The following is a 24,685-nucleotide window of genomic DNA, read 5'->3' on the forward strand; positions in this document are numbered from 1 at the left end:
AGAGACAAGACACCAAAAGACATTTGGTCACGTTGTGTGTCTTGTTTCCTTCAATATAATGAATTTAGTGCACAATAATTTTGTATGTTGAATGTTTTCTTGTTTGATGTAATGGTGTGTAAAACGTATGTCGTTTTGCTGTCATTTTAGTTTTTATGTAATACATATTTTTGGTTTATAATAATTGTCTATTTGGGGTTTTGATTCACAAATGTATTGTTGTGTTGTTTTTTATCTGTTCTGATTCACAAAAATATAAGTTATAATAATGATAATTTTGTAAAATAACAAATACATATTTTAAAAAAACAAAATATTTCAGTTGATTGTTTCTAATGATGGTATTGAACCAACGGCCTTTCCACTTTTCACTATGGCAGGTTATTCCAGTCGTGCAACAAAGTAGAATATTTTCTAATTTATTACCACAACCAATAGTATATGGTGATAAATAATTCACTTACTATCACACTCTTTGTTACCACATACCATAAACCGAAGTTAAATTTATGTTTCAGCCGTTGTGAAAGATATAGTAGTGATATATCGATTCCTTATGTATCTCCACTAATCTTAAAATTAATAAATTAAGATATCAACTATTAAACAATAATCAAATAGTCAATAAAGATAATTATATATTAAGATAAAAAAGTAAGGCAGGGCAGGGCCGTCTTTGAGGGCGTGCAAGGCGACCTACAGCACGGGGCCTCACACTTTTTCATGTTTAAGCTATGGCAAAAAGGGCCTCCGATTATATATTCCAATGCTAATTTACGCTTATGTAGGGCCTCTTAAAAATATTTCACAATTTAATTGATGATAACTTCAACTTCTTACACAGGGCCTCTCAAAAGTTTGAGACGGCTCTGAGGCAGGGCAAAGTGACAAAATACTCCATAATTATGTTTGGTGAGAACATATTACAAATGATATCACTTACAAATAAGGTTTCAAATATCAATAAATTCATCATCGTGAAAATAGAATGATGCAATGTACATACTTAGTGGAAACATTTGTTGCATAATTCACTAAATTTGTAATAATGGAGACGTTTATATAGTATTCTTTATACAAATGAAATTAAAACAAGAGATGATTCTAGGATCTTATTTATATAAATGAATTTTTAAAAATTATTATCAGTAGAATATACAAATGAATAAAAAAAATAAAAGTATCCAAAAAAAATATTTGCATATGTTGAGTTCCACCGCATTGTTTAATGATAATAACTTCCATCTTCGTGCTTTGTCTAAGACTATTTTGATTTTGATTTTTGAATATTTTGTAATCTTTTTACTTTTTAGAAAGTTTTAAATTTTAAATACCAAATTTGAAATGATTTAACTATTCATAGCATTCTAGAGTTTTTTTCTAACTTATTTTTACATATTATTTAAAATAAGAGAATATGCAAGAGACTAACACATTCAGCAAGAAAAGTATCTAGATTATTATGCCCCTATTCTTTGTTTTCATTACTAATATGGCAAGAAAGAAAAAAAATAGTCCATGGAAAAAATGATTATCAAGAGAAAGTTCGCATAAAACTTAAAATTTTTATAGGATATTTCTAAGCATATAATATAACAAATATAAAAGTAATTTTATTTATGTGTATGTTATATTAAAATAATTTTTTAATCGCATCAAAAAATAAAAAAATAAATATGTATATTAAATTAATATACATATATTGTTTTTTTCCAAAAATATTAACGTTATTTATTAAATTGTTATTCAATTAAAATTTTAAAATATTATTTTTAATATTTAAAATTTTTAAAATTTAATATAAAATTTTAAAAGAGAATAAAATAATTTAAGCTTTACAAAATAACCATACAATAAAAGTAAAATAATTATTAAAAATATATATAATTTAAGTTTTAAAAAATAACCATACAATAGTTTTCAATAGAAAGAGAACAAAATACAGTCCATCAACTTTAAAAAATAATAATAAATATATTAATAAAATGAGATTGAAAATATTTTTAATTTTTCAAAAAATAATATTATTATATTTAAAATTGTAAATAATACACCAAAATAAAGTTAATAAACTATAGTTCATGACAATTTTAATTCATTCTTCACCAATTATATTTTAAAATTTAACGCTTCAGTCACTTCTCCAATATATTTGTATTGTTCTTAAAAAGAATCAACCAATTAATATTTTTTAAATACGGTTCTTCTCAGTATAGTTATTGACTTTATAAAAACATTTGATGTTAATAACTATATTTAAATATTTTATTTTATCTAAAAATTAATATAACTTTTATGTTCAATAAACATATAATCAATATGATAACTAAACAATATATTAGAAATTAGATAATAAAAATTGAAAGAGATGAAAATAATAATTTGAATCTTCTTAATCAAAAACATAATTTGAATCTCATAATATGATTACATAATGTATCCTACTATATTATGCCAAGAGATAAAAGGTCCCCATAATTGCTACTCGATGTCATTTTTATATGCATCCTTACCTTCATGTACAAATTGCAAGTATAACAATCATCAATCTTTAATGAATTAGGTAGTTCTCGTTTTTATATGCATCCTTACTTTCACGTACAAATTGCAAGTAAAACAACCATCATTCTATTAAATCATCAATCTTTAATGAATTAGGTAGTTGTCATTTTTATATGCATCCTTACTTTCATGTACAAATTGCAAGTAAAACAACCATCATTCTCTAATGAATGATCGATCTTTAATGAATTAGGTAATCTTGAATATCTGCTTGTTGTGTGAAAATATATTTAAAAAGTTAGTCCTACCAAAATATAGAGAAAATAAATATGAATAATAAACAAAAAAATAAAAAATAATGTAACGAAGAAACAAACTGTAGAGAAATAAAATATTCATACATCCTCCACAAAAATTCAAACAAAACAAAAAAGAACGGATGCAAACAAAATAAAAGCTACACGAGTAAGTATAAAATTTAAAGGAAATACATTCTTTAAACAAAAATGAACAAAAAATTGCACTGATTAGGTTTTTTTTTTATCTATTTGGTGAAGACCTATAAACATAAATACAAAAAAGACTAAGAGATCAAATCAAGAAAATTAAAATAGAGAATAGTTAGTCTTGACACATATCAAGATAGATTTTTAATTCAATAGGATTGGAATATTACTATTTTAAAATAAATTTGGACCTTCTTGATTTTAACATAGTAGAGTAGTGAAAAATAGACATAACCTTTATTGTCACATCTTCTAAAATTCTAGGAATATTTTGATGGATCGGTCTCTTAACTGAAATGATATAATCATTGGTTTAATTTTACCGATATCAAGCATCCTATAGATTAACAAGAGTATAAGTCTCACACTTGCCTCCAAATTTCACGAGGCTCTCTAAGAAATCATTGTTTCTATAACACATGAAGCTGAAAAACTTCATAGGTCTTTCAGCTCAGGAGGTAATTTGTTTCGAATTATGGCGTGTCATTCTCCAGTCAGCGCCATTGTTTTGTTATCTTCTAACATTCGTCCGTTTGGCATTATTTCTTTAAAAAAATTTACATATGATAAAATTTGAGATAAAACCTCTCTAAAATGGATATTTATGAGTAATTTTCTTAACTGTTCCACATATATCTTAAAATTTTCATCGATTTTTTCCTTCGCAAATCTTTATGGAAATGGAATATGTGGTTTGCAGGTGAACCACTTGGGAGATTTGAGTCTCCAACATTTTATTGTGGTTGGCTATTGAGTCAATCTTAGACACTAGTCGTCTAAAGATTTTGTTAGTGTGCAGGTTTTAATTTTTAAACTCATTATTTTGTTTAGTTTGGACTGTGATAAAAGTTTGCATCATAGTTTCGAGGTTGGGTGTTACGGGAGCGTTAATGCCCATTTGTCCTTAAAAGCCATAAGGTTTAACTCGTGGTTGGAGAGAATTACTTTTATATGAAAATTTTGGATGGTCTCTCCATCCAATATTAGGTGTTAGAGTATGGATTTCCTATGTGGATGTTAATGCAGTTAATACTTTCTTGGTTAGTTCCTCTACCTATGATCATCTGCCATTTTGTACCAGTGGCTAACAACTCCACAAATTTCACATGTTGGGGTAGTAGAGGTTATAGCACTTGCGCTCATTTTTTAGAATTTTGGAAATAGAGCATCGACTTTGGCATTAAGATGGCATAAGGCATCTATTTTGTAGTTTCCCTTTATTTAAGGTGCTCGCTCAGTGGCACTACAGACACTTCCCCATTGATAATGGTTTTGTGACATATCCTTTATAATGGCATAGGCTTCGTTGATATTTTTATTCATAAGTGTCCCTTTTGCAGTTGCATCGATTGTCATCCTCGTGGTATAAAAAAGACTATTATAAAATGTGTGGATTATCAACCATATTTCAAGTTCATGGTGAGCGAATAACCTTAGCATTTCCTTAAATCCCTCTCATGCTTCGTAGCGTGATTCCCCATCATCTTGCTTAAAATTATTTAATCGACTTCTAAGCTCAATCTTTTTACTCTGTGAGAAATATATAGCCAATAGAAAGTGTCATAACCAATAGAAAAATATGCATTGACTAATCTATCTACACGTGCATTTCTCTCTTTGAAAATGTGAGATATCTTGAATCTAAAGAAACATATAGTGTGTAAAGTATTATTAAATTTGATTAAAAGATTCCAAAGGGTTATACCCCCATTAGAAAATGCACGAATGGCTAACATTGAGTTAGTTTCATGCCAAATATTTCTCCAATTTCTCCTGTTATCATATTCGATAGTAAGCATGACTCCATTCAATTTATCTTGAAAGGAGGTGCAAACTTCGATCTTAATTGACAAAGCTCCAAATAATGTTCCTAAACTATCCATATTCCAGGATTTCCTCTTGAAGTTCCATCTTTGTTGCAGTCAACCCAATTATGACTAAAAAAACACTAATTAACTTGCATAATTCTAGGTGCGAGATGAGGTCAACATTTGGTGTCGAAGAATTTAATAATTGTAAATTTGTGAATTGAAGAATGCACTTTCCCCTTGAAAGAGTTAAATGCCATATAGAATAATTGTTTAAAATGAATAATATCTATACTAATGTCAATTTTACCATTTTGAAACATGATATCATTTCTTGTGTGTCAAGTTTTTCAAAGAATTATTATGATGAAAGTTATGATCAAATTCTGAATTTGAGAACTCTAACTACTACTAACAAGTTTGAATAAGCTTTCATAACCAGTTATATCATTGTTCATGGGAAACAATCACTCCATTTGATGCTGGAAAAGTAAGGTAAACTTGCATCTAAGAAATAAGTGGTATGCAACTTCCATATCATAAATGTAGAGAGAGCACCTAGAAACCATATGATTTCCACTTCAAATCAGATTGTATTATATTGCAATACAATTATGCAACATATTCCAAGTCACTAAAAATTTAGTAAGAGGTATGTAGGGATGCCAAATTAATTTTGTCCAAGAAGGCTCAATGTGATCCCTCCTTATACATTTGAAGGAATCTTTAAAAGATAGATCACCATTTGCTTATCTTTTCCAAATGAGTTCATTGGAAGAAGTATTATCAAATGACAAATTGATCTTCAAAAGATAGATCACCATTTATAAAATTTATGTTTCAAGAATCCAGTTTGTTAAGAAGATTGATTGGCAATTCATAAATTCTTAAACTATATACAGAAGATATTGCTAATCTAAAGTATTAAAGGCTTTCTGATGTCTACCTTGAAAGCCAAACTACTTTCAAAGTATTCTGTGTTCAACACAATAATGACTTCTGAAGTAATCCAAATGCACTCATAAATATGCATGCCCCTAATGAAGCCTCTTTAGTGTTTGAAACAATTTTAGAAGCTAAGATTGCCAACTTGTTTGCAATGATCTTAGTGATCTTGTTGAATTAAAAATTTGCAAGTACAAAAGGTCTATATTGCTTAATAGAATCTGCTTCATGTTGTTTAGGTATCAAAGTCACATTGGTGGAATTGAGATAAGGAATGATCCAACCTTTTTCGAAAAATTGACTCATTGATTTGATCACATATATCCCTATGATATCCAAATAGACTTGGAAAAAATATGTTCCAAATCCAATAGGGCTTGGAGCATAATTACAATCCATATTATGCATTGCATTCTTAATTTCCTCCGCCTGAGGTATTCTAGTGAGATAACCATTATATGCATGAGTTATAAGTTATGGGATAATTTTCTCCACCTAATCAATATAACTGCAATTGTATTAATGAATTAGACAAATTTTGGTAGAAGTTAATAACATGATTATTTAATTCTGTGTCCTCCTCCAAAAAAATATTTTCATACCTCTGTCTAGTGATTTTGTTATTAGCATATCTCAATTTCACTATGTTGTGAAAAAAATTTATATTCATATCTCCATTCTTAAAGCACTTATTCCTTACCTTATTCCTCCAAATTGGGTCTTTCATATGCAGTTCCTTATCTAGAAAAAAGTTGAGCATTAATTTCCTTCAATCCAAGATCATCATTGTAACTTGCATCATTAATAAAACTTTGTTTCATGTTAACTTCATAAGTAACTTGAGTGACTTTTAGATGAATATTTCTCAAGGTCTCTTTGTTCCATTTCTTAATAATAGGTTTAAGATATATCAACTTAGAAGATGAAAAATAACATAGGGAAACCAACCATACCAATATTCCAATTATTGGCAATCAATTGTATGCATCTATCATCCAGAGTCCAAACCATCATAAGTTTAAATGGCCTAGCCGAATCAAACCTACCTTTGTCACATTGGAGTAGAATAGGGTAACTGTTTGAGTGATTCTTGACTAGAGTAGATAAATTGATTGTGTTTTGAATTCTCATTCAAATTATTAGTAGTCTCTAGTATTATTTCTTCTTTATTTAGAGAGCTTATTTATGAAATTTTCCTGTCATTAGCATTAACGTCATTCTCTGGATGAATGACCACAACAGGGTCATCCTTCTCTATGTCATTGTCAAGAGTATGATTTCCTAATTTATTCAAATCTTCAGTGTCATCATTCACTATGTCATTTCCTATGACATTTACAGATCCATCATTCCCTAAGTCCTTCACATTGTTATTAATTGGTATAGCTTGTTTGAACTTTTAGGTGTGTATCTTGTAGATTCTTTAATCAAGGGCTTCTCAATAATTTTGCTTTTAAAATACCAACATTTATCAATACTATGAGCAACATACACACAATCATCACAATATATAGGCAAACTCTCGTATTCCAATTCTTCAAAGAAAACATAATCCTCTCGTTCAACCAAAATGTGATCATAGAGAGTATCTGAAATGTTATGGTCTATCTGCGCATGCGCAAAATGCCTACAAGTTCTTTCTCTTGGAAGCTCGTCAATGGACAAAGGAATACTAATACCATGAGAAATTTCAAATAAAGAAGTTGTTCCCAATACACTAAGGAAAAACCATGCATCCTTAACCACACTTGAGCATATGTATTCCTCAAATTTTCATGTCTACAATTTGACGTCCACATAGACAAACACATAAGTAAGGGCTTAAAATTTCATGTCCCTGCACTCTAAACTTTTTTGAGATCCTTCCTAGATTTGAATGAAAATTTAAAATAGCCACGTCCCAAAGGGGTTATATGATTGAACTCCATAAATTCATGAGTTTGTCACGTAATTCTAATGCCTTCAGTGACACGTTACTTTTACCAGTGATCAATCTCTCATATAAATTACACCTGCATTATTTGAGTCCTTCTCTATAAGCCTCTTCAAGTATCTTGATCTAGAGACGGTTATCTTTGAGGCAAGTCTTGGCAAAATTATAATCTTGTATGTCACATGCAGCTTGGAGAGCTTGTGCAAAGGATTTCTTTTGTGCTTGGGGTTGGGATGGAGACCTGTGATTTATTTGAGGAATAAGAGCCAGCCAAGGAATGTCTCCATCCAAGTGGCCAGCACTGGAGCGTGCTGATTAATTTTCTTTCAAACCCTAGCAAAACAACCCAAAAACTTGGTTATGTATGAACGCAATATCTCCCTCCTCAAACCTTGTTTCGACGATCTCAACCGTGAAAGTGTAACACTATGTTTCACGAACCTTGTGTCCAAAAGATACCTTGATCCAATGGTTAACAAATCTGAAATCGATTCATTTCTAAAACTTATTAAAGAAAAAGAGAATATCTAACCCTAACTCTCAAGTTTCCCCTTTTTCTCTCTCAAATCCTATTTTTTTCTCCGACTCAATATCTCTCTCCTCATACCTTCTTTCGATGATTTGAACAGTGAAAGTGTAGCACCATGTTTCACGAACCTCATATCCAAAAACTAGCTCGATCAAATGGTTAACGAATCAAAATTTGCTTCATTTCTAAAATCTTAATAAAGAAAGCAGGAATAATAACCCTAACTCTCACGTTACCTCTTTTTCTCTCTCAAATCCTATTTTTAACTTTAAGCATTAGATATTTTTAACGAAAATCACACCGTTTGATTTTGGAGGTCTATAAAATATAATGATAAACCATGAACATTTAATATTTTTGACATTTCTCCATCCTCTCCCCTCTTGATCTTCACTTTCAAATGTGTTGGTTAAGACGAGGAAGAAACCAGGTTCAACCTTTAAAATGTATTTATTTGTTTTTATTTGTGTTGGATTTTTGTTAAATTTTTGTTTAAAATTTGATGGATTTTAAATGAAAGTGGATGGAGATGAAGAAGAAGAAAGAGAATGGAAAGAAGATGAAAAAATATAAAAATTATTTGATGTTGATGGTTTATCATTATATTCTATAGATTTCTAAGATTAAAATGTGTGATTTTTGTTAAAAATTAAGACTAACTTAATTAACAAAAGTAAATTTAACAAGACATAACATAACATATACTAAGTATGAGATTACAAAACCATTTTAAAATGTTTCAAATTTAAGATCGGACTTCTTTAGGTGATTGTTAAAATATATTAAATAGACCTTAAAAACTCAATTTAGATATAATTTTTGCGGTAGTATAAGCCCTTGAATACTGAATTTTACAATATTGTTTATTAGTCTTATAAAAAAAATATTACAAAACCATTAATCAAATTAGGTAAGACAATATGAATTGCTCTTTTACATTTCTAAAAATGAATTTCCAATTTTAAATTAAAAACACCAATTATTCCAAAAAAAAAAAAAGAATCTCATTCAATCGATCGCACATTACACATTTTTTAATAAACAAACTATATATTCTTTTCCAACAAAAGCTTAATAAATCTCCACATTTTGACAACTTAAAGGCAAAAACACACTAAACTAAAAGAATCCAAGAAAGTGCAAATCAACATCAAAACTTTTCCTATAAAAGAAGAACACCATACTGTTTCTAAAACAACACATGAAGTGAGGTGCAACCATGGATGCTAAGGCAGCAACATACCCAAAAGAATCACAAAGTTTGAGTAATGAGAGAAAGCATGAGGATTGGAGAACTTTCCCCTTCTTCATTGGCTCTCTTTCTCTTTTCTTCATTGGCTCTCCCTCTTTTCTTTAATCTTTTAACACAACAATCACCTGACATTCATTTTGATATAGTCGCTTGCAGAGACTTCAAAAAATAACCCACGTGCTTAGAGAGAAGGTGCTCCCTCTCTCTCTAAACTTATCGTGACTTTTCCCCTTTCCCTTAGGGTTTGGTTTTCTTTCCCAGTTGTTTCTGGCTGTCTATCCAGTTGCTTCTAACTGTTTGTTAGGTCCTTAGTTTTGGATCTGGTTTCGCTAGTATCCGAGCGCTCGTTGTTGTTTTTCTCTGGAGGTTTCATAAGCAGGCTCATCCTGGGGTGAATACAAAGGGAGTCATATGGAGAGGTGGAGGAACATTCCGTTATCGAAAGAGGAGGAGGAAGGGGTGACGGTGGAGGCGGAAGAAGTCAATGAAGAAGAGATTTTTCAACGAACGCTTGCAGGAAAATTGTGGACAGAAAACACCTTCAACTCTAGAGCTTTCATCAGTACAATTGTGAATGCTTGGAGGTTGAAGAACCCGGTGGAAACACAAGAACTTTCAAAGAACCTATTTCTGTTCAGATTTAGTGTGAAACGAGATCTGGAAACAGTTTTAAGAAATGGACCGTGGAGTTTTGATAGGAACCTATTGGTTTTGAAAAGAATTTCCGGAGAAGAGCAACCGTTGGGGTTGGATATGCACTTTAGCTCTTTCTGGGTTCGGGTGTACAATCTGCCTCTCATACTTAGATCGGAAGCAATGGCAAAGAAACTGGGTAATATTCTGGGCAGGTTTGAAGAGATGTACGGAAAGGATGTGAACAGACATGGGAAGTTCTTGAGAATCAAAGTCACGATGGATCTGAAACAAGCTCTGAAGAGAGGCACGGTTGTCAGGTATAAGGAGAAGAGTTTCAAAGTGTTCTTTAAGTATGAACGACTCCCCATCTTCTGCTTTGTCTGTGGTAAGTTAGTACATCAGCTCAAAGATTGTGATGAGTTGGGTGACCTAAGTGATGAAGGTTTTGAGGAAGTGGAGGAAACAGATCTGTCTTATGGGCCTTGGATTCGAGCATCGCCACTACCAAAGTCTTTTGATGAACATAAAGTGAAAGACTCAAGCTCGAGCACATGCAGTCGAAATCTCTTTAACGTTTCATCGGATCAGAGTAGGTGTGGGACGAAGGATCAAGGGGAGAAAGAACAAGAAGTGGTACAAAACAAGGTTACTGAGAATAGAGAGGTTGTGGTCGGGACGCCAGAAATTCACAATCAGGAGGGGGGAAAGGAAAGAAGGTGCTGGAGATTGAAGATGTGGCAGAATCATTCGGAGCGGTGGTGATTAGCCCAAAGCAGAAGGGTAGTGGAGGTAGAAAACAACAAGACAAACAAAAAATGAAGAGATGGACGAGACAGAAGGTTGGAAAAAAGGAATACAAGAGAAAATCAAACAGATTGAAAGGGATAGAGGAAAGCGACAATTGGTGGAGGTGCCCATTGCTGAAGGAATGCCGGAAGACTTGGGATGTGGGGGAAAAAAAAGGAAGTCGGACTTAGAGATGGCAGAAAATGTAAACATGAGACCAGAGGTGGTGTTGGAGGACCAACACCGCCTTCATCAATGAGAATCCTGAGTTGGAACTGCAGGGGGTTAGGGAGTCCCCGTGCAGTTCGAGCCTTGCAAAGGCTCGTCCGAACTGAAAATCCCAGCCTCGTCTTTCTAATGGAAACTCGTTTGAAGGATGGGGATTTGCAAGTGGTGAAGTACAAGTTGGGCTTTGATAATTGTTTCTCTGTTGACTGTAAAGGAAATGGTAAGGAGAGGGCAGGCGGATTAGTCGTGTTTTGGAATGAATGTCTGCAGCTAGATATAAAGTCTTTTTCTCCAAATCATATTAGCGGGGAAGTTAAGGATGAGGAGGAACAGAATTGGAGTTTTTCGGGGGTGTACGGCTATCCTGAAGAACAAAACAAAAGGAGAACTTGGCAGTTGGTGATAGATCTTCACAAGGAAAGCAACACGAATTGGATGTGTGTGGGTGACTTCAATGATGTTCTCAGTGACAATGAGAAGAAGGGAGGAAATTCGAGATCACTAACACAGTTCAGTTGGGGAAGACAAACCTTGGAAGAATGCAATTTGCAGGATTTGGGATTTGAAGGCTACCCTTTCACTTGGTCCAACAAGAGGAAAGACCAAAACAACATTCAATGTAGGTTGGATAGAGCTTTGGGCACAAATTCGTGTATTGGCAGATTCCACCCTATATCAGTCACGCATTTGCCGAGGTTTGGTTCTGACCACTCTGCTCTTAGAATCGAATTAGAGAAGCAAACGGAGGAGGAGAAGCAGGGATTTAAGCACGTTTTCAGGTTTGAAGACATATGGGCAAGAGATGTGAAGTGCGCGAATATAGTGAGAAGGCACTGGGAGACGAGTACGGGAGGGGGTTTAAACAAAATTAAAGCTATGGAGGATATAGGGGCAAATTTCAAGGAATTTAGGAGTGGAGCAGTGAGGCAAGAAATCAAACGAATCGAGGAGCTGTTAGAAGAGGAGTGTAGATGGGGGACCAGTGAAGAAGACATTAGGTGTTTCAAGGCCTTGGAGGATCAAAAGAATAATCTGTTGAAAGTGGAAGAAATTATCTGGCGTCAACATAGTAGAGCGATGTGGTTGAAAGACGGAGATAAAAATACCAAGTTTTTTCATGGGAAAGCCAAACAAAGGAAGACCACAAATACCATAAGGAAGCTTAAAGGGGAGGATGGAGCGTGGAAGTGCGGGTGGAACCGATGTGAGGAGATTTTGAGGTTATATTTCAAGAACATGTTCACTTCATCAAAACCATCTAATATAGAGGCTGTGTGTGCGGTGGTGAAAGGGAAGCTGAGCCAGGAAAATATTAGGATGTGTGACTGTGATTTCAGTGAACAGAAAGTGGAAGAGGCTTTATTTCAAATGCATCCACTCAAATCACCGGGCCCGGATGGCTTACAGGCACTATTCTATCAAAAAATTTGGGGCACGGTGGAAAAGGATGTTCAGGAACTGGCTATTGGTATCCTGAATAAAGGAATGGACCCGAAGGATATTAATCATACTTTCATAGCCTTGATACCGAAGTGCAAAAATCCTAAAACTCCTTCTGATTTTCGGCCCATCAGCCTTTGCAATGTTGTGATGAAGATTGTAACAAAAGCTATTGCAAACCGTTTCAAAAAAGTGATTCCGGAGATCATAGACGAGGAACAGAGTGCTTTCGTGAGGGGCAGACTTATCTCGGATAATGCCATTCTCGCAATGGAATGCTTCCATTGGATGAAGAAGAAAAAGAAAGGAAAAAAATGAGTGATGGCTATGAAGTTGGATATGGCTAAAGCATATGATAGGATGGAATGGAGTTTTGTGGAAGGAGTTTTAAAATCTATGGGGTTCCCGGAGTTGATGGTTAAGCTGGTTGTTCGGTGTATATCCTCGGTGTCGTACCAAATCCTCCTTAATGGGCAGCCAAGTTCTACGTTTTTTCCGGAAAGGGGTCTCCGTCAAGGGGATCCCCTTTCCCCTTACCTGTTTGTTCTTTGTGCATATACTCTTTCGGGTCTTTTAAAGGCGGAGTCAAATGCGTCAAAAATCCATGGCATTCAGATTGCCAGGAATGCCCCAAAGATCTCACATTTGTTCTTCGCAGACGACTGTCTACTGTTTGCTAGAGCAAATGAGGTGGAGGCTGAGATGATTATGAAGGTGCTCTCACGCTACCAGGAAGCATCAGGCCAACAAGTTAATCTCGATAAGACGGAAGTCTCCTTCAGTCGAAATGTTTCAGAATCAGTAACAGAAATGATCCGTAACAGGATGAGGATAAAGACAGTTCAGACTCACTCAAAGTATTTGGGATTACCGGTACTTTTTGGTAGGTCGAAAAAGGAGATTTTCTCGATTGTGGTTAACAGAGTTTGGAAGAAGCTAAAAGGGTGGAAAGAAGGGCTGCTGTCAAGATCAGGGAAGGAAGTTCTTATTAAGGTAGTGGTGCAGGCTATTCCGACATACATGATGAGTTGTTTTAAATTACCAGAAGGGGTGTGCGGCGAGATCGAGAGCCTTATGGCGAAATTCTGGTGGGGATCAAAGGAAGGAAACCGCAAAATACACTGGGCAAGTTGGGAAAACATTTCCGACTTTAATGTGAGCCTCCTGGGCAAACATTTCTGGCGCATCCAATCTGAGCAAAACTCTATTCTATCCAAGACTCTAAAAAGCATATATTTCCCAAGATGTACAATCAAAGAGGCAAGGGTAGGTCACACACCCAGTTACGTGTGGTGGAGCATTCTTAGCGCTAGGGATTTGGTGCTAGAGGGGTCGAGATGGCGAATTGGAAATGGCTATAATGTGAAAGTTTGGAGGGATAGCTGGCTGCCAAAGAACTCTAGCTTTACTGTTTTGAGTCCAAGAGGAAGCCATGATTCTGAGGCTCTGGTTTCAGACTTAATTCACCATGATCTGAAAGTGTGGAAGAAGGAAATTGTTCACGAGTGGTTTGTGCCGTGGGATGCGAAGCAAATATTGGGCATCCCTATTTCTAGAAGAGGGATTGAGGACAAGCTGGTGTGGCATTGGGAGAAGCACGGGAACTATTCGGTAAAATCTGCTTATCACATCATGCGAAAGAAGAGGGAGATAAAGAAGGCAGGACCATCTCACAATTGCAATGAATCATTGTGGAAGAAGCTATGGAAAGTGCCTGTTCATGCGAGGATTCGGAATTTTCTATGGAGATTTGCAAAAAACCTACTGCCAACAAAAAGTAACCTATCCAAGAAAGGTGTGAATTTAGACATTTCTTGTCCTATGTGTCACTATGCACCTGAAAATCTGCAGCATCTGTTTATGGCTTGCCTTTTTGCCCAAGCGGTGTGGTTCTCTTCCTCCTTGGGGATTCACATTCCACAAAATTCTGACCCGTGTAAATGGCTCGAGGAGTGGGTGGGGCAGAAAGACGGTTATGTGGGACAGTTGGTGAGCACAATTTTATGGAAAATTTGGAAGTCTCGCAATGATTGTGTGTTCTCGAACGCTAAAGTCATGCCTTTTGACGTGGGAAGAGAAGCGGAGACGTATGTGCAGGAATTCAATGCGGCCAATCCTGAGATCTGCGCGAAGCATAGAGTTCATATGGTGAGTGGAAAATCGGAAAGACCAAAGGGATGCGTCTTTATTCATGTTGATGCAGGCTGTTTTGATGAGGGATGTATGGCAATGGGAATGGTGATCAGTGACAGCAATAGGAATGTGATTCTGTCAACTTGCAGCAGAAGGAACATTAGTGTAGAACCGGATTTAGCGGAGGCTATGGCAATTGAGTCGGGGTTGGCAACGGCACTGAAGCTTAAGTACCACTCGATAGTTCTTCAATCAGATGCAAAAGGGGTGGTGGACTGCATAAATGGCTTGGAGGAAAATTTTAACATTGAACCTGTGGTGATGGATTGTAAGGTTTTTTTAAAACAATTTGAATGTTTTTCTGTGATCTTTTGTAATCGCTCCTTTAATAAGGATGCCCATAATTTGATAGGAATTGGTAGACGATTAGGGAGTAGAACGTGGTTAAATGTTATTCCACCCGTGGATGTAGATTTGTTTCCGACTTCGGTCTCTGTTTAATGAAGTTCGTTGGTTATCAAAAAAAAAAAGATATAGTCGCTTGCAAGTGCAGGAATAGTAGGAAATTTGATTGTTTATCTTATACAAGAATTTAATATAAAGAGCATGAGACTTAAATTTAGAACCAATTCTTCTTCATTTAACTTCGTTTTTTTAATGATATCTTAGATTAAACAAAAAAAATATGACAAATTTTGTGTCATTTTAAATGTTACTAAAACAAATCAAGAATGTCATACTCATTTTTTTACCTGATTTTCACTTTTTAGATGCTAAATCGTGAGAGAATTTGAGTTTTATGATATTTTTAAAGTTTTGGATCTAGGAACATGTTAATATTATTCTTAAATACTAAAAGTTAAAACTTTTAAGAGATAAATAGGCGAAATTTCCACAGTTCGATCTCCCGCAACTGCAATCGGGAGGGGGCTGAAACCACTTGATGTCAGAACTGACCCTCAAATCGGACTAAACTTGCAAGTCCAATCAAAACAACCTAACATATAAAATACAACACATGTGATATTCAATGTTCATTTTACTGATCCCCAAATTTATTACACTCATCTTGAATTTTGAACTAACTTGAACGTTGAAGTGCTAATCTTACAAGTTCACCTCATGCCTCTGTATCGGAATATCAGCGCCACCATTTCAGGATCTCTCGCCATTGATACATACCAATTTTAATTCCACGATGGAACATTGGCGCCTTCTGTGGGAATTTACTCCTAATTCTCGTAAATTTATCAACTAATGAACCACTAATTTTATCAAACACTTCAATTAGCTTATTAGCTATAAATAAATCAGGCATCAGCTATAAGTCATCAGCCATCAGTCATAAGTTATAAGCTATAAACTAATTTATCAACCAACTGCTATTTTTATCAAACAGAGCCTTAATATCTCATCTTTGTAATTTATTATTCATTATATCATAAAGTGTCTCTGATACATTCGAAGGTATCATATAAATAAAATGAAACTTTTTAATTTTATTAATTTTTTATCTTTTTAATTTTAAAATATTGTAGTTTCCTTTAGTTCTTTAATAGTGTATTTGATTTGGAGATACTAAGATTTGCCATCTAACTTTTACACTAGAGTAAAAATGTAGCCTCAAATTTTTGAATATTAAATTTTTAAAAAGTTGTTTGTCAAAATATTTTGAAGATATTACAAAACCATTCATTAAATTAGGTAGGACAATATGAACAGCTATATTGCATTTTCTAAAAATGATTTTCCAATTTAAAATAAAAAAACACCAATTATTTCCATAAAAAATCTCATCCAGTCAATCCCACTTTGTTCATTTTTGTTTAAACAAATGATACATCCTTTCAACAAAAGTTAATGAATTCTCCACGTTTTCAACAACTTATAAGCATAACAATATCAAGGCAAAAAAAAAAAAACATTAAACTATAAGAATCCTAGAGAGTGCAAATCAACACCAAACTTTCCTATAAAAAACACCACACACACTGTTTCTACAACAGCACAAGAGTGAGGTCAACAATGGATGATAATAAGCTAGCAACATCCCCAAAAGAACCACAAAGTTTGAATAGTAGGAGAAAGCATGGTGGTTGGAGAACTTTCCCCTTCTTCATTGGTCTACCTCTTTTCTTTAACCTTTCAACACAACAACAACATTATTCACTCACTTTTACACATAAAAATGTTCATGATCATGTTAGTTAATAAATTTGTTACTCTTTTTTTATATAGGTATGGTGGCGGGGTTATCGCTTGCAAGTGCGGGGATTGTTGGAAATTTGATTGTTTATCTTATACAAGAATTCAATATAAAGAGCATCAATGCTGCCCAGATTGTAAACGTGGTTGTTGGAAGCTCGAATCTAGTTCCTCTAGTTGCTGCAATTGTTGCTGATTCTTTCTTTGGCTCTTTCTCTGTTGCCTTTGCTTCTTCTTGTGTTTCTTTGCTGGTAAACTACTACTACTATATCTATATCTAAATGTTAGGTTGCATTTTGTTTTATTTTATGTTCTACTTGGTCTATTTTTGTCACTGATGTAATTATAATATCTCTATTTCCTTTGTTTTATTTATTACTTTCATGCCTAAGAATTATATTTTAGCAATATATGAATATTAACTATGAAAGAAATATATTCATGTTTACAAACTAATTATTTATATTTTTCATCTCAAAACAAACTAGTTAAAGGATTATACGTGGATATTTTATTTTATCTAGATTTTTGATATTTTTATACATAAATTTAATTTTTTTAATTCATTGGTAAATGATATATTTAGTCTAAAAATATATAGATTAATAATTTAGAAAGAGATTTTTACCACAAGTTGAGAAGATTAAAAAATAATAAATACTACATTATAACAATACAATTATAGATATAATTTTCAATGTTTAATAGTTTATTTTTTTTATTTCCGAACCAATATTATGTTTTATGCTCTATTATATAAAAAAATATTTTTAAAATTTATAGAATAATTAATATATTTAATTTATAGATCAGATATTTAATTATTCAGTAAATTTTAAAAACATTTTTTTATAATAAAAATTAGAAGGAATAGTTGTATTATAGGTGTTGTTTATATGCCTACAAATGTGTGTTAAAATAGGTTATCTCAAGATTAAGTTAAGAATTCAATTTTATAAAATGACAAAATATAAAATTAATTTTTAATCCACCAACTATTATTAATTTTTATATAAGTTCAATCATGATGAAATAATTGTAATAGTAAATTAATCCTAAACCTAACCATCAATGCATGATTAACCAAAAGTCTTTGTTTATCTCCTTTTTTCCATACATAACCACACATTATAAAAATAATAATCTTTCAATCATTTTCAATTTAATTATTTCCACGAGATGTTCTTCCAAATGTTTCCATCAATATCTGATTGAAAAGACAGAACATAAAACTAATGTAATTTCAAAACATATTGTTGATGATCTTTGATACTGCAGGGAACAGTTATTCTATTTTTGACAGCAACAATAAATTCACTAAAGCCTCATCCATGCAACGGTTCATCTTCCACATGCAAACCACCAACAGAAATCCAATACACAGTTCTATACATAAGCATAGTCCTAATATCAATCGGTTTCGGAGGCTCCCGTTTCACGTCAGCGTCACTAGGCGCAAACCAGTTCGATAAACCAGAACATCAAGGAATATTTTTCAACTGGTTTTTTTTCGCGTTCTATGTCGCGTCTGGAGCTGCATTAACCGGAGTCATTTACATTGAGGATAATTTCGGTTGGGCGTTAGGATTCGGAGTTTGCGCCGTTGCTACTTTTCTCAGTGTGGTTGTTTTTTTGTCGGGTTATGGATTTTATCGAAATGATAAGCCTAATGGAAGCGCGGTTTTGGATTTGGGACGGGTTTTTGTTGCTAGTTTAAGGAAGGGGAAGTGGAAGCACTCGTCTAGAATGGAAGATTACTATACTGGTGCAACTGGTTATGATGTTGTTGTTCAAATTCTGCCTCCAATAACGCCAGGAAAAAGATTAAGGTACTAAGCACTGTTTCATTTGTTTCGTTTATGTTTCAACAAGAAACACGAAACAACAAATGTCATAGATAGTGGCAGCTGTTTTTTTGTTATGGTAGACCCTATTATTTGGAAAAGTCTAGGTGGTGGGAAATTATTATAATGATGGTTGCTTTAGAAATTGGTGGTGGGTAATTCTTTAGTGAATGTCAGAATTTTGTTAGGTGTTAAAGATAGAGAGTGTGGAGTGGGGAACTTTTAGTAATGGCCATAACTGTTCATAGTTGAAGTAGTTGAGATAAGCTAGTGGATCCAATTCATGTAAAACTCAGAGCCGTGGGTGTACATTTGACAGGCGTGCAAGGAGGACTACCGCACATGATCCTAAATTTGACATGTTTAAACTGTGACTAAAAAGGACCTTTAAAATATTTGTCATGATTAAATCACAGGGTCTCTATTTGATTTGTCACACTTAAACCGTGATTAAGCAACACACGTGATTAACCTACATTGGACCTTCGAAAAATTAAGACGGTCCTAGTAAAAATACTTGAATTTTTCCCCTATTGTTTGATTATTTTGAATTATTTATATTTTAAAACGTTATAAGTTAGTCGAAAACGGTATACATCTTTAAAGTCTTCAAAGCAGAATCTTTCTCGGTCGAAATGGACACATTAGGCCTTAAACACACTAAGCTATTAGACATAAATGACTAAATGAGCCCAGAGCAATGAGAATATGTCTATAATAAGATCTACAAATGATATTTATAGACCTAGATACCAGATCCTAGATCCAACCTCAACAAATCTTAACATTGTTCTGATGTATATGCTAATGCAGGTTCTTCAATCGTGCAGCTCTGATAACTGATGCAGACCTAAACTCAGATAACACAATTAAGAGATCATCATGGAGGCTATGCACAGTTCAACAAGTCGAAGATTTCAAAAAAATAATTGGAATCTTACCACTATGGACTTCAAGTATATTCCTCGCGACTCCAATCGCAATACAAAGTAGCTTGACAGTACTTCAAGCTTTAGTCATGGATCGTTCTTTAGGATCACATTTCAAAATCCCGGCTGGTTCTGTTTCTGTTATAATCTTAGTATCAACAGCCATTTTCCTCACTTTTCTCGACAGGTTAATATTGCCAGGTTGGCATAAGGTTACTGGAAAATCGCCTACACCGCTCCAACGAATAGGAGTCGGACACGTGTTGAATGTTCTTGGCATGGTTGCTTCTGCTCTCGTTGAATCAAAGAGACTCAAATTAGGACATGAGCATGTTTCCATGTCAGTGTTATGGTTGTTTCCGCAGTTAGTGCTTGTTGGCATTGGAGAAGCTTTTCATTTTCCTGGACAAGTTACATTCTATTACCAACAGTTTCCACAATCACTTAGAACCACATCAACTGCAATGATTTCGATGCTTATAGGGATTGCTTTTTACCTGAGCACTGCTTTAATCGACCAAGTTCGTAGGAGTACGGAATGGTTACCTGATGATATAAATCATGGGAAGGTAGATAATGTGTACTGGATGTGTGTTCTGTTTGGGGGTATCAACTTTGTGTATTACTTGTTGTGCTCTATTTCTTACAAGTATGAAAATGTTTAGGAGAATGCGATGTTATTATGATAAATGTCATCACTGTTATGATTAGAATAAGTATCAATGTTAAGCTTAGATCGACAATAATATAAGAGTGTTATGAAATGAAGCGACTATACAAGAGTTACCTCAGAGGACAAACAAAGATTATTCACATTGAGAGAGATATTATTCGCATACATCAAATATACACTTGTTTTATTTATTTTTTGGCTCTATACATAGTATCTGAATTTGCCTAAAATTGACCAGTACTTCAAACTTTATTCGGAACAATCTAGACTTTATATTGCATACCAATCTATTCGCTAAAGATGTTTGTTAGCACGTAGTATTTGATGGTTAAAAACAATGAGGCTAACAGCATTTTCTAAGGAATTAGTCGGCGAACAGAAACAAAAACTGTTTCTTTAAGCTTTAGCTAATGTTGCAATCCCTGGAATTTGCAGAAGAATCCTCTTCAGAAGATAGATCGCCCTCTAACAATCCTAAAAGATACTTTTCTTCATCTTCGTCGTCACTCACAATATCCGCGCTATTATGTGTTCTTTCAATGTACGCCAATGTCTGCCGCCTCTGCAGACGAAGAACGTGCATCATAACATCAGGAGTAAGAGTGACCCGTGACCGATATTCCCTTCCCTTTCTGTTTGCTTCAATTACCTGTTCGCATGAATTAACAATCAGAGAGTTGCAATCAATAAAGTAAACCAGATTTTACAAATATAAATATCAGGTTAAGCACTAAACATATGGACCAAAAAAAAATTCCCAATACCATAGTACCTCTTTCGCGTTTGAAGGAAGTGGAGGAGTATCACTCCCTATAGGCGCCCATATTTTCACATTTTTTTCTATGCCGCAAGTAGCTAGAAAGGGTATGTGAGGATGGGGCTCAAGTTGGTTTACGACATGTTGATCACCAACCATTAGTCTCACCAGCTTAGCATCTTTCTTCTTCCAGATGAATATATGGCCACAATCTGAGCCACTCAACACATACTCATCATTAGGGCCGAAAAAATTCACTCCTTTAACTGTCTGTGCATTTCTATGGCCCGAGTAAACTCGTGTCTCTTGAAGATTCTTTGGATCTTCATATGCAGCAGATGAAGGCAAAGAATCGAAGCCTGCATTCTTCTCAAACAGATAGATGAGCTCGTCGTTATAAGAAACAAGGAGCTCACTTGACTTTGAGTAGGCCAATCCTGTAATATGGACATTACTTGACCCGATTAGATGACGAGGGCAAAACGTGTTAACAGGATGGTCTGAATCTTTTGCAGCATCCCACCGGCATTTTCTTATGTCATAAACACGTGCATATTCATCTGATCCACCTACTGCGAAGTAATACGGAATTCTAGAGTCAATCACAATGGAGTTCAGCCCTATTTTTCTTGGAGGCTGTTTTTTGTTCCCTACGGTCGAGGAACAACAGAAAAGTTTTGTAGCTGAACTACTTCGCAAATCAAACTGCAAAAGAAACAAAATATATAACATTTGGGGATCGTAAAGGGGAGCTTTCAACATGCAACTTGCGGTAATACTTGACTAACATGTTGAATAAATCCATCTTCACCACAACTATAAAATATGTGGGGACTTCCTGGCTCCATGGCAAGCTTGTATACAGAACCATCGTGCTTCCCCAACATTGTAGTGATAACTCTACCATCCTCCTGGAGAAAGCCAAGCCTTACCTGCAAAGGAAAGATTAGTTTCCAATGCTTAAGCAGATACCTTAAATTATTAGTCTTTATGTTGTGCTTAACTCGGGTCATTCTCATTCAACATGTCATTTCTTTCTTACATTGTTAGGTTAATGAGCCAAATGCACCATATCTTGATAAAATTAATCAACAGAAAGACGTAACTCGTACAAACAACTTTAACTGGTTATGCTTAATTACAAAACAACAGTATTCTATGCACATTATTTGACAGCATTTTGTAACTTCTAGCATTGTTGGCTACTTTGAAAGAAATGAAGTTGTGTTCACCACAACAGATACAAGGTGAAGCTTGATAACAAATTCTTCTTCCATCAGATATATTTAAACCAAAAAATAAAAAATAAAAATCAGTGATCCGATTTTCTTTCTAGTTCTAGAGATCAGAAAAGCGTCAAATAAAAAAGCATCATATCAGACTATTAAAATCAACCGGATCAATGACTTATTTTTAAGAGTTTTGTTCTGAGCCGTCCGCAAGGCCCAACAGTAAACTCCAAGAAGAAATGCGCACAAAGCACGTAGGCCTTCACACTGACCAGAAGCAGACAATCCTTCCCTCCAATGCATCAAGCATTGTCCAATTCAATCAGACAGTTGCCCGCATAGCATGTCACATCACACGCGAACAATCTCAATCGCTCATCAAATTCATTCTCACTCTCACATTACTTCTCATTCTTTCATTGACTTGAACATTAAAGTGTTAACTTTGCAGGTCAACTCCACCACCTCATTTTCTATTTCTATGTTCTCAACCGAACAAGTAAGTTTAATACGGATACATTGTGAATGTAAAACTTTTTACTCTTCAAGCAAACACAATCAATCGTCAGCGCGCCTTTAAAATAATTTTAACTAAAATCAAACATTTTGAACGATTCAATGATAGGTGTAAAAGATCTTTAGAGTTGAATAACAATGCATGTGATTAAGTATACGATTAACGCAATACCAAAACATTCAATTCACACACGAAAAGACATTTCACCTGACCATCACCCGCCGAAGTCACAATCCGACTATCATCACTAAACGGCATAATCTTAGTCTGAAAAACATTCTCTTCATGACCAGAATGATAATCAAAAAGCTTACTTTTGGATTCCCAATTCCAAAACACAACCTGTCTATCATCAGAACCAGAGACAATAACATCACCAGTGGAGTTAAACTCCACTGCATTAACACACCCTTCGTGACCCTCTAGTTTTGCATATAAATTCAAGTTCTGTACAAGAACCTGCAATCATAAATAAATAAATAAATCTAATCAGTTCTACATATTCATGATAAGAATTCTTTGAAAAGAAAAACATGTTAAGAGAGAGGATTGGGAAAACCTGAGAAGCGTAAAAGTGATGAGTGAAAGAGGATGGATGAAAGAAGCCTAACTCTCTGTTGATAATGTTGTTTGAAAAGCAATGTTTATGGAAATTTTTCATTTTTCTTTCGATGATGGAAAGTTGGTTCTGGAATAAACGAGTTATTATAACAGAAGAGTGAAAGATTCTACGCTACCTTTGTCTTTGGTATTTTTGGAGGCATTTTGTTCCTAATGGGCATGGCCTTTACTTATAATGTTTATTTTCTAATATGAAAACCATCGAATTTAAGTTGTGTGAATGAAGTGGATTAGGGTTTTAGAGATTTTATGTGATGCAAATGTATCATTTAAGTTGAAGAATTTTTTTTATCGAACGGTAGTAAAATATGTGATGTTGTAAGAGATAGAATGTTTGGCACTTAAGAATTAATATGAGAATAAAGTACGCGTAGCAAAAATAAGGATGTTGTCTTGGATTGGATGTGTAGTAGGATAACACTTATAATAGAAAAGATGGTGGAAAATAGGCTTAGGTAATTTTGACATGTAGAGAAGATATGTTAATTATGTTGTAAGATTGAGAGAATTCAAACAAAGAGAAGCCCAGATTAAGAGAATTCAAACAATTAGAGAAAGAGAAAGACCTAAAAAAAATTATAAGAGAATTTATTAAAAAAAATCTCGAGATTAACAATTTAGTTAAAAGCGTTGTCATATATAGAACATTATGACAAAACTTAATTGATGTAGTTGACTCCATTTAGTGAGATAAAGCTTAATTGTTGTTGTTATTTATTTTTTAATTTTGCAGGCCTATTGGTAGATCATTATCCAATTTTTTTATTAAAAAAATACATTAATTTAGAGATATATAACTTAAAATAATTTTGTATCTATTCTATTATTATAGTAAAAATAGATGATATATTATTAGAATGTATTATAGTTATTATTAGAATGTATTATAGTTATTATTAGAATATTATTATCAATAAAAAATTAGACTATACATCTCTATTTATAGAAGAGAAATGCTAGCAACACTCTCTTTTGAACACTCTCTCAAACACTTTCTTTTCTATTGGTTGAAACATGTGTGGGTCTTACTATTTTATGTGGGACCTATTTTTAAAATGAGGGGCCTACACTTGATTAAACCAATAAAAAAGTGAGTGTTTGAGAGAGTGTTCAAAAGAGAGTGTTGCTAGCACTCCTCTTTATAGAATAGTCATGATTGTATAGATATAGAAATTAACATTGTATATATATCTTTGAGAAATCAATAGAAAG

The 24,685-nt window shown here is 33.9% G+C and overlaps 2 protein-coding genes and 1 non-coding gene across 3 annotated transcripts; 2 read left to right on the forward strand and 1 right to left on the reverse strand.

The window, feature by feature from the left end:
- The first annotated feature begins 4,419 nt into the window (after positions 1–4,419).
- Positions 4,420–4,525, forward strand: LOC131654429 (small nucleolar RNA R71). Its single transcript, XR_009299468.1, has one exon. It is a non-coding gene; the product is annotated as a small nucleolar RNA R71 (small nucleolar RNA).
- Positions 4,526–16,609: 12,084 nt separating this feature from the next.
- LOC131653808 (protein NRT1/ PTR FAMILY 2.6-like) lies at positions 16,610–20,410 on the forward strand. The gene is made up of 4 exons (XM_058924100.1): positions 16,610–16,820; positions 16,937–17,154; positions 18,182–18,732; positions 19,561–20,410. The coding sequence occupies exons 1-4, from the start codon at positions 16,724–16,726 to the stop codon at positions 20,339–20,341; spliced, it is 1,647 nt and encodes a 548-aa protein (XP_058780083.1). The 5' UTR covers positions 16,610–16,723; the 3' UTR covers positions 20,342–20,410.
- A 70-nt stretch (positions 20,411–20,480) lies between these two features.
- On the reverse strand, positions 20,481–23,628 carry LOC131653810 (uncharacterized). Its single transcript, XM_058924101.1, has 5 exons — positions 23,412–23,628; positions 23,060–23,311; positions 21,895–22,038; positions 21,122–21,811; positions 20,481–20,998 (listed from the first exon to the last, which is right to left on the reverse strand). Exons 1-5 carry the CDS (start codon positions 23,511–23,513, stop codon positions 20,753–20,755), a joined length of 1,434 nt encoding a protein of 477 aa, XP_058780084.1. The 5' UTR covers positions 23,514–23,628; the 3' UTR covers positions 20,481–20,752.
- Between the last annotated feature and the right edge of the window lie 1,057 nt (positions 23,629–24,685).

Source organism: Vicia villosa, linkage group LG2 (genome assembly GCF_029867415.1).
Source record: "Vicia villosa cultivar HV-30 ecotype Madison, WI linkage group LG2, Vvil1.0, whole genome shotgun sequence".
Lineage (NCBI taxonomy): Eukaryota > Viridiplantae > Streptophyta > Magnoliopsida > Fabales > Fabaceae > Vicia > Vicia villosa.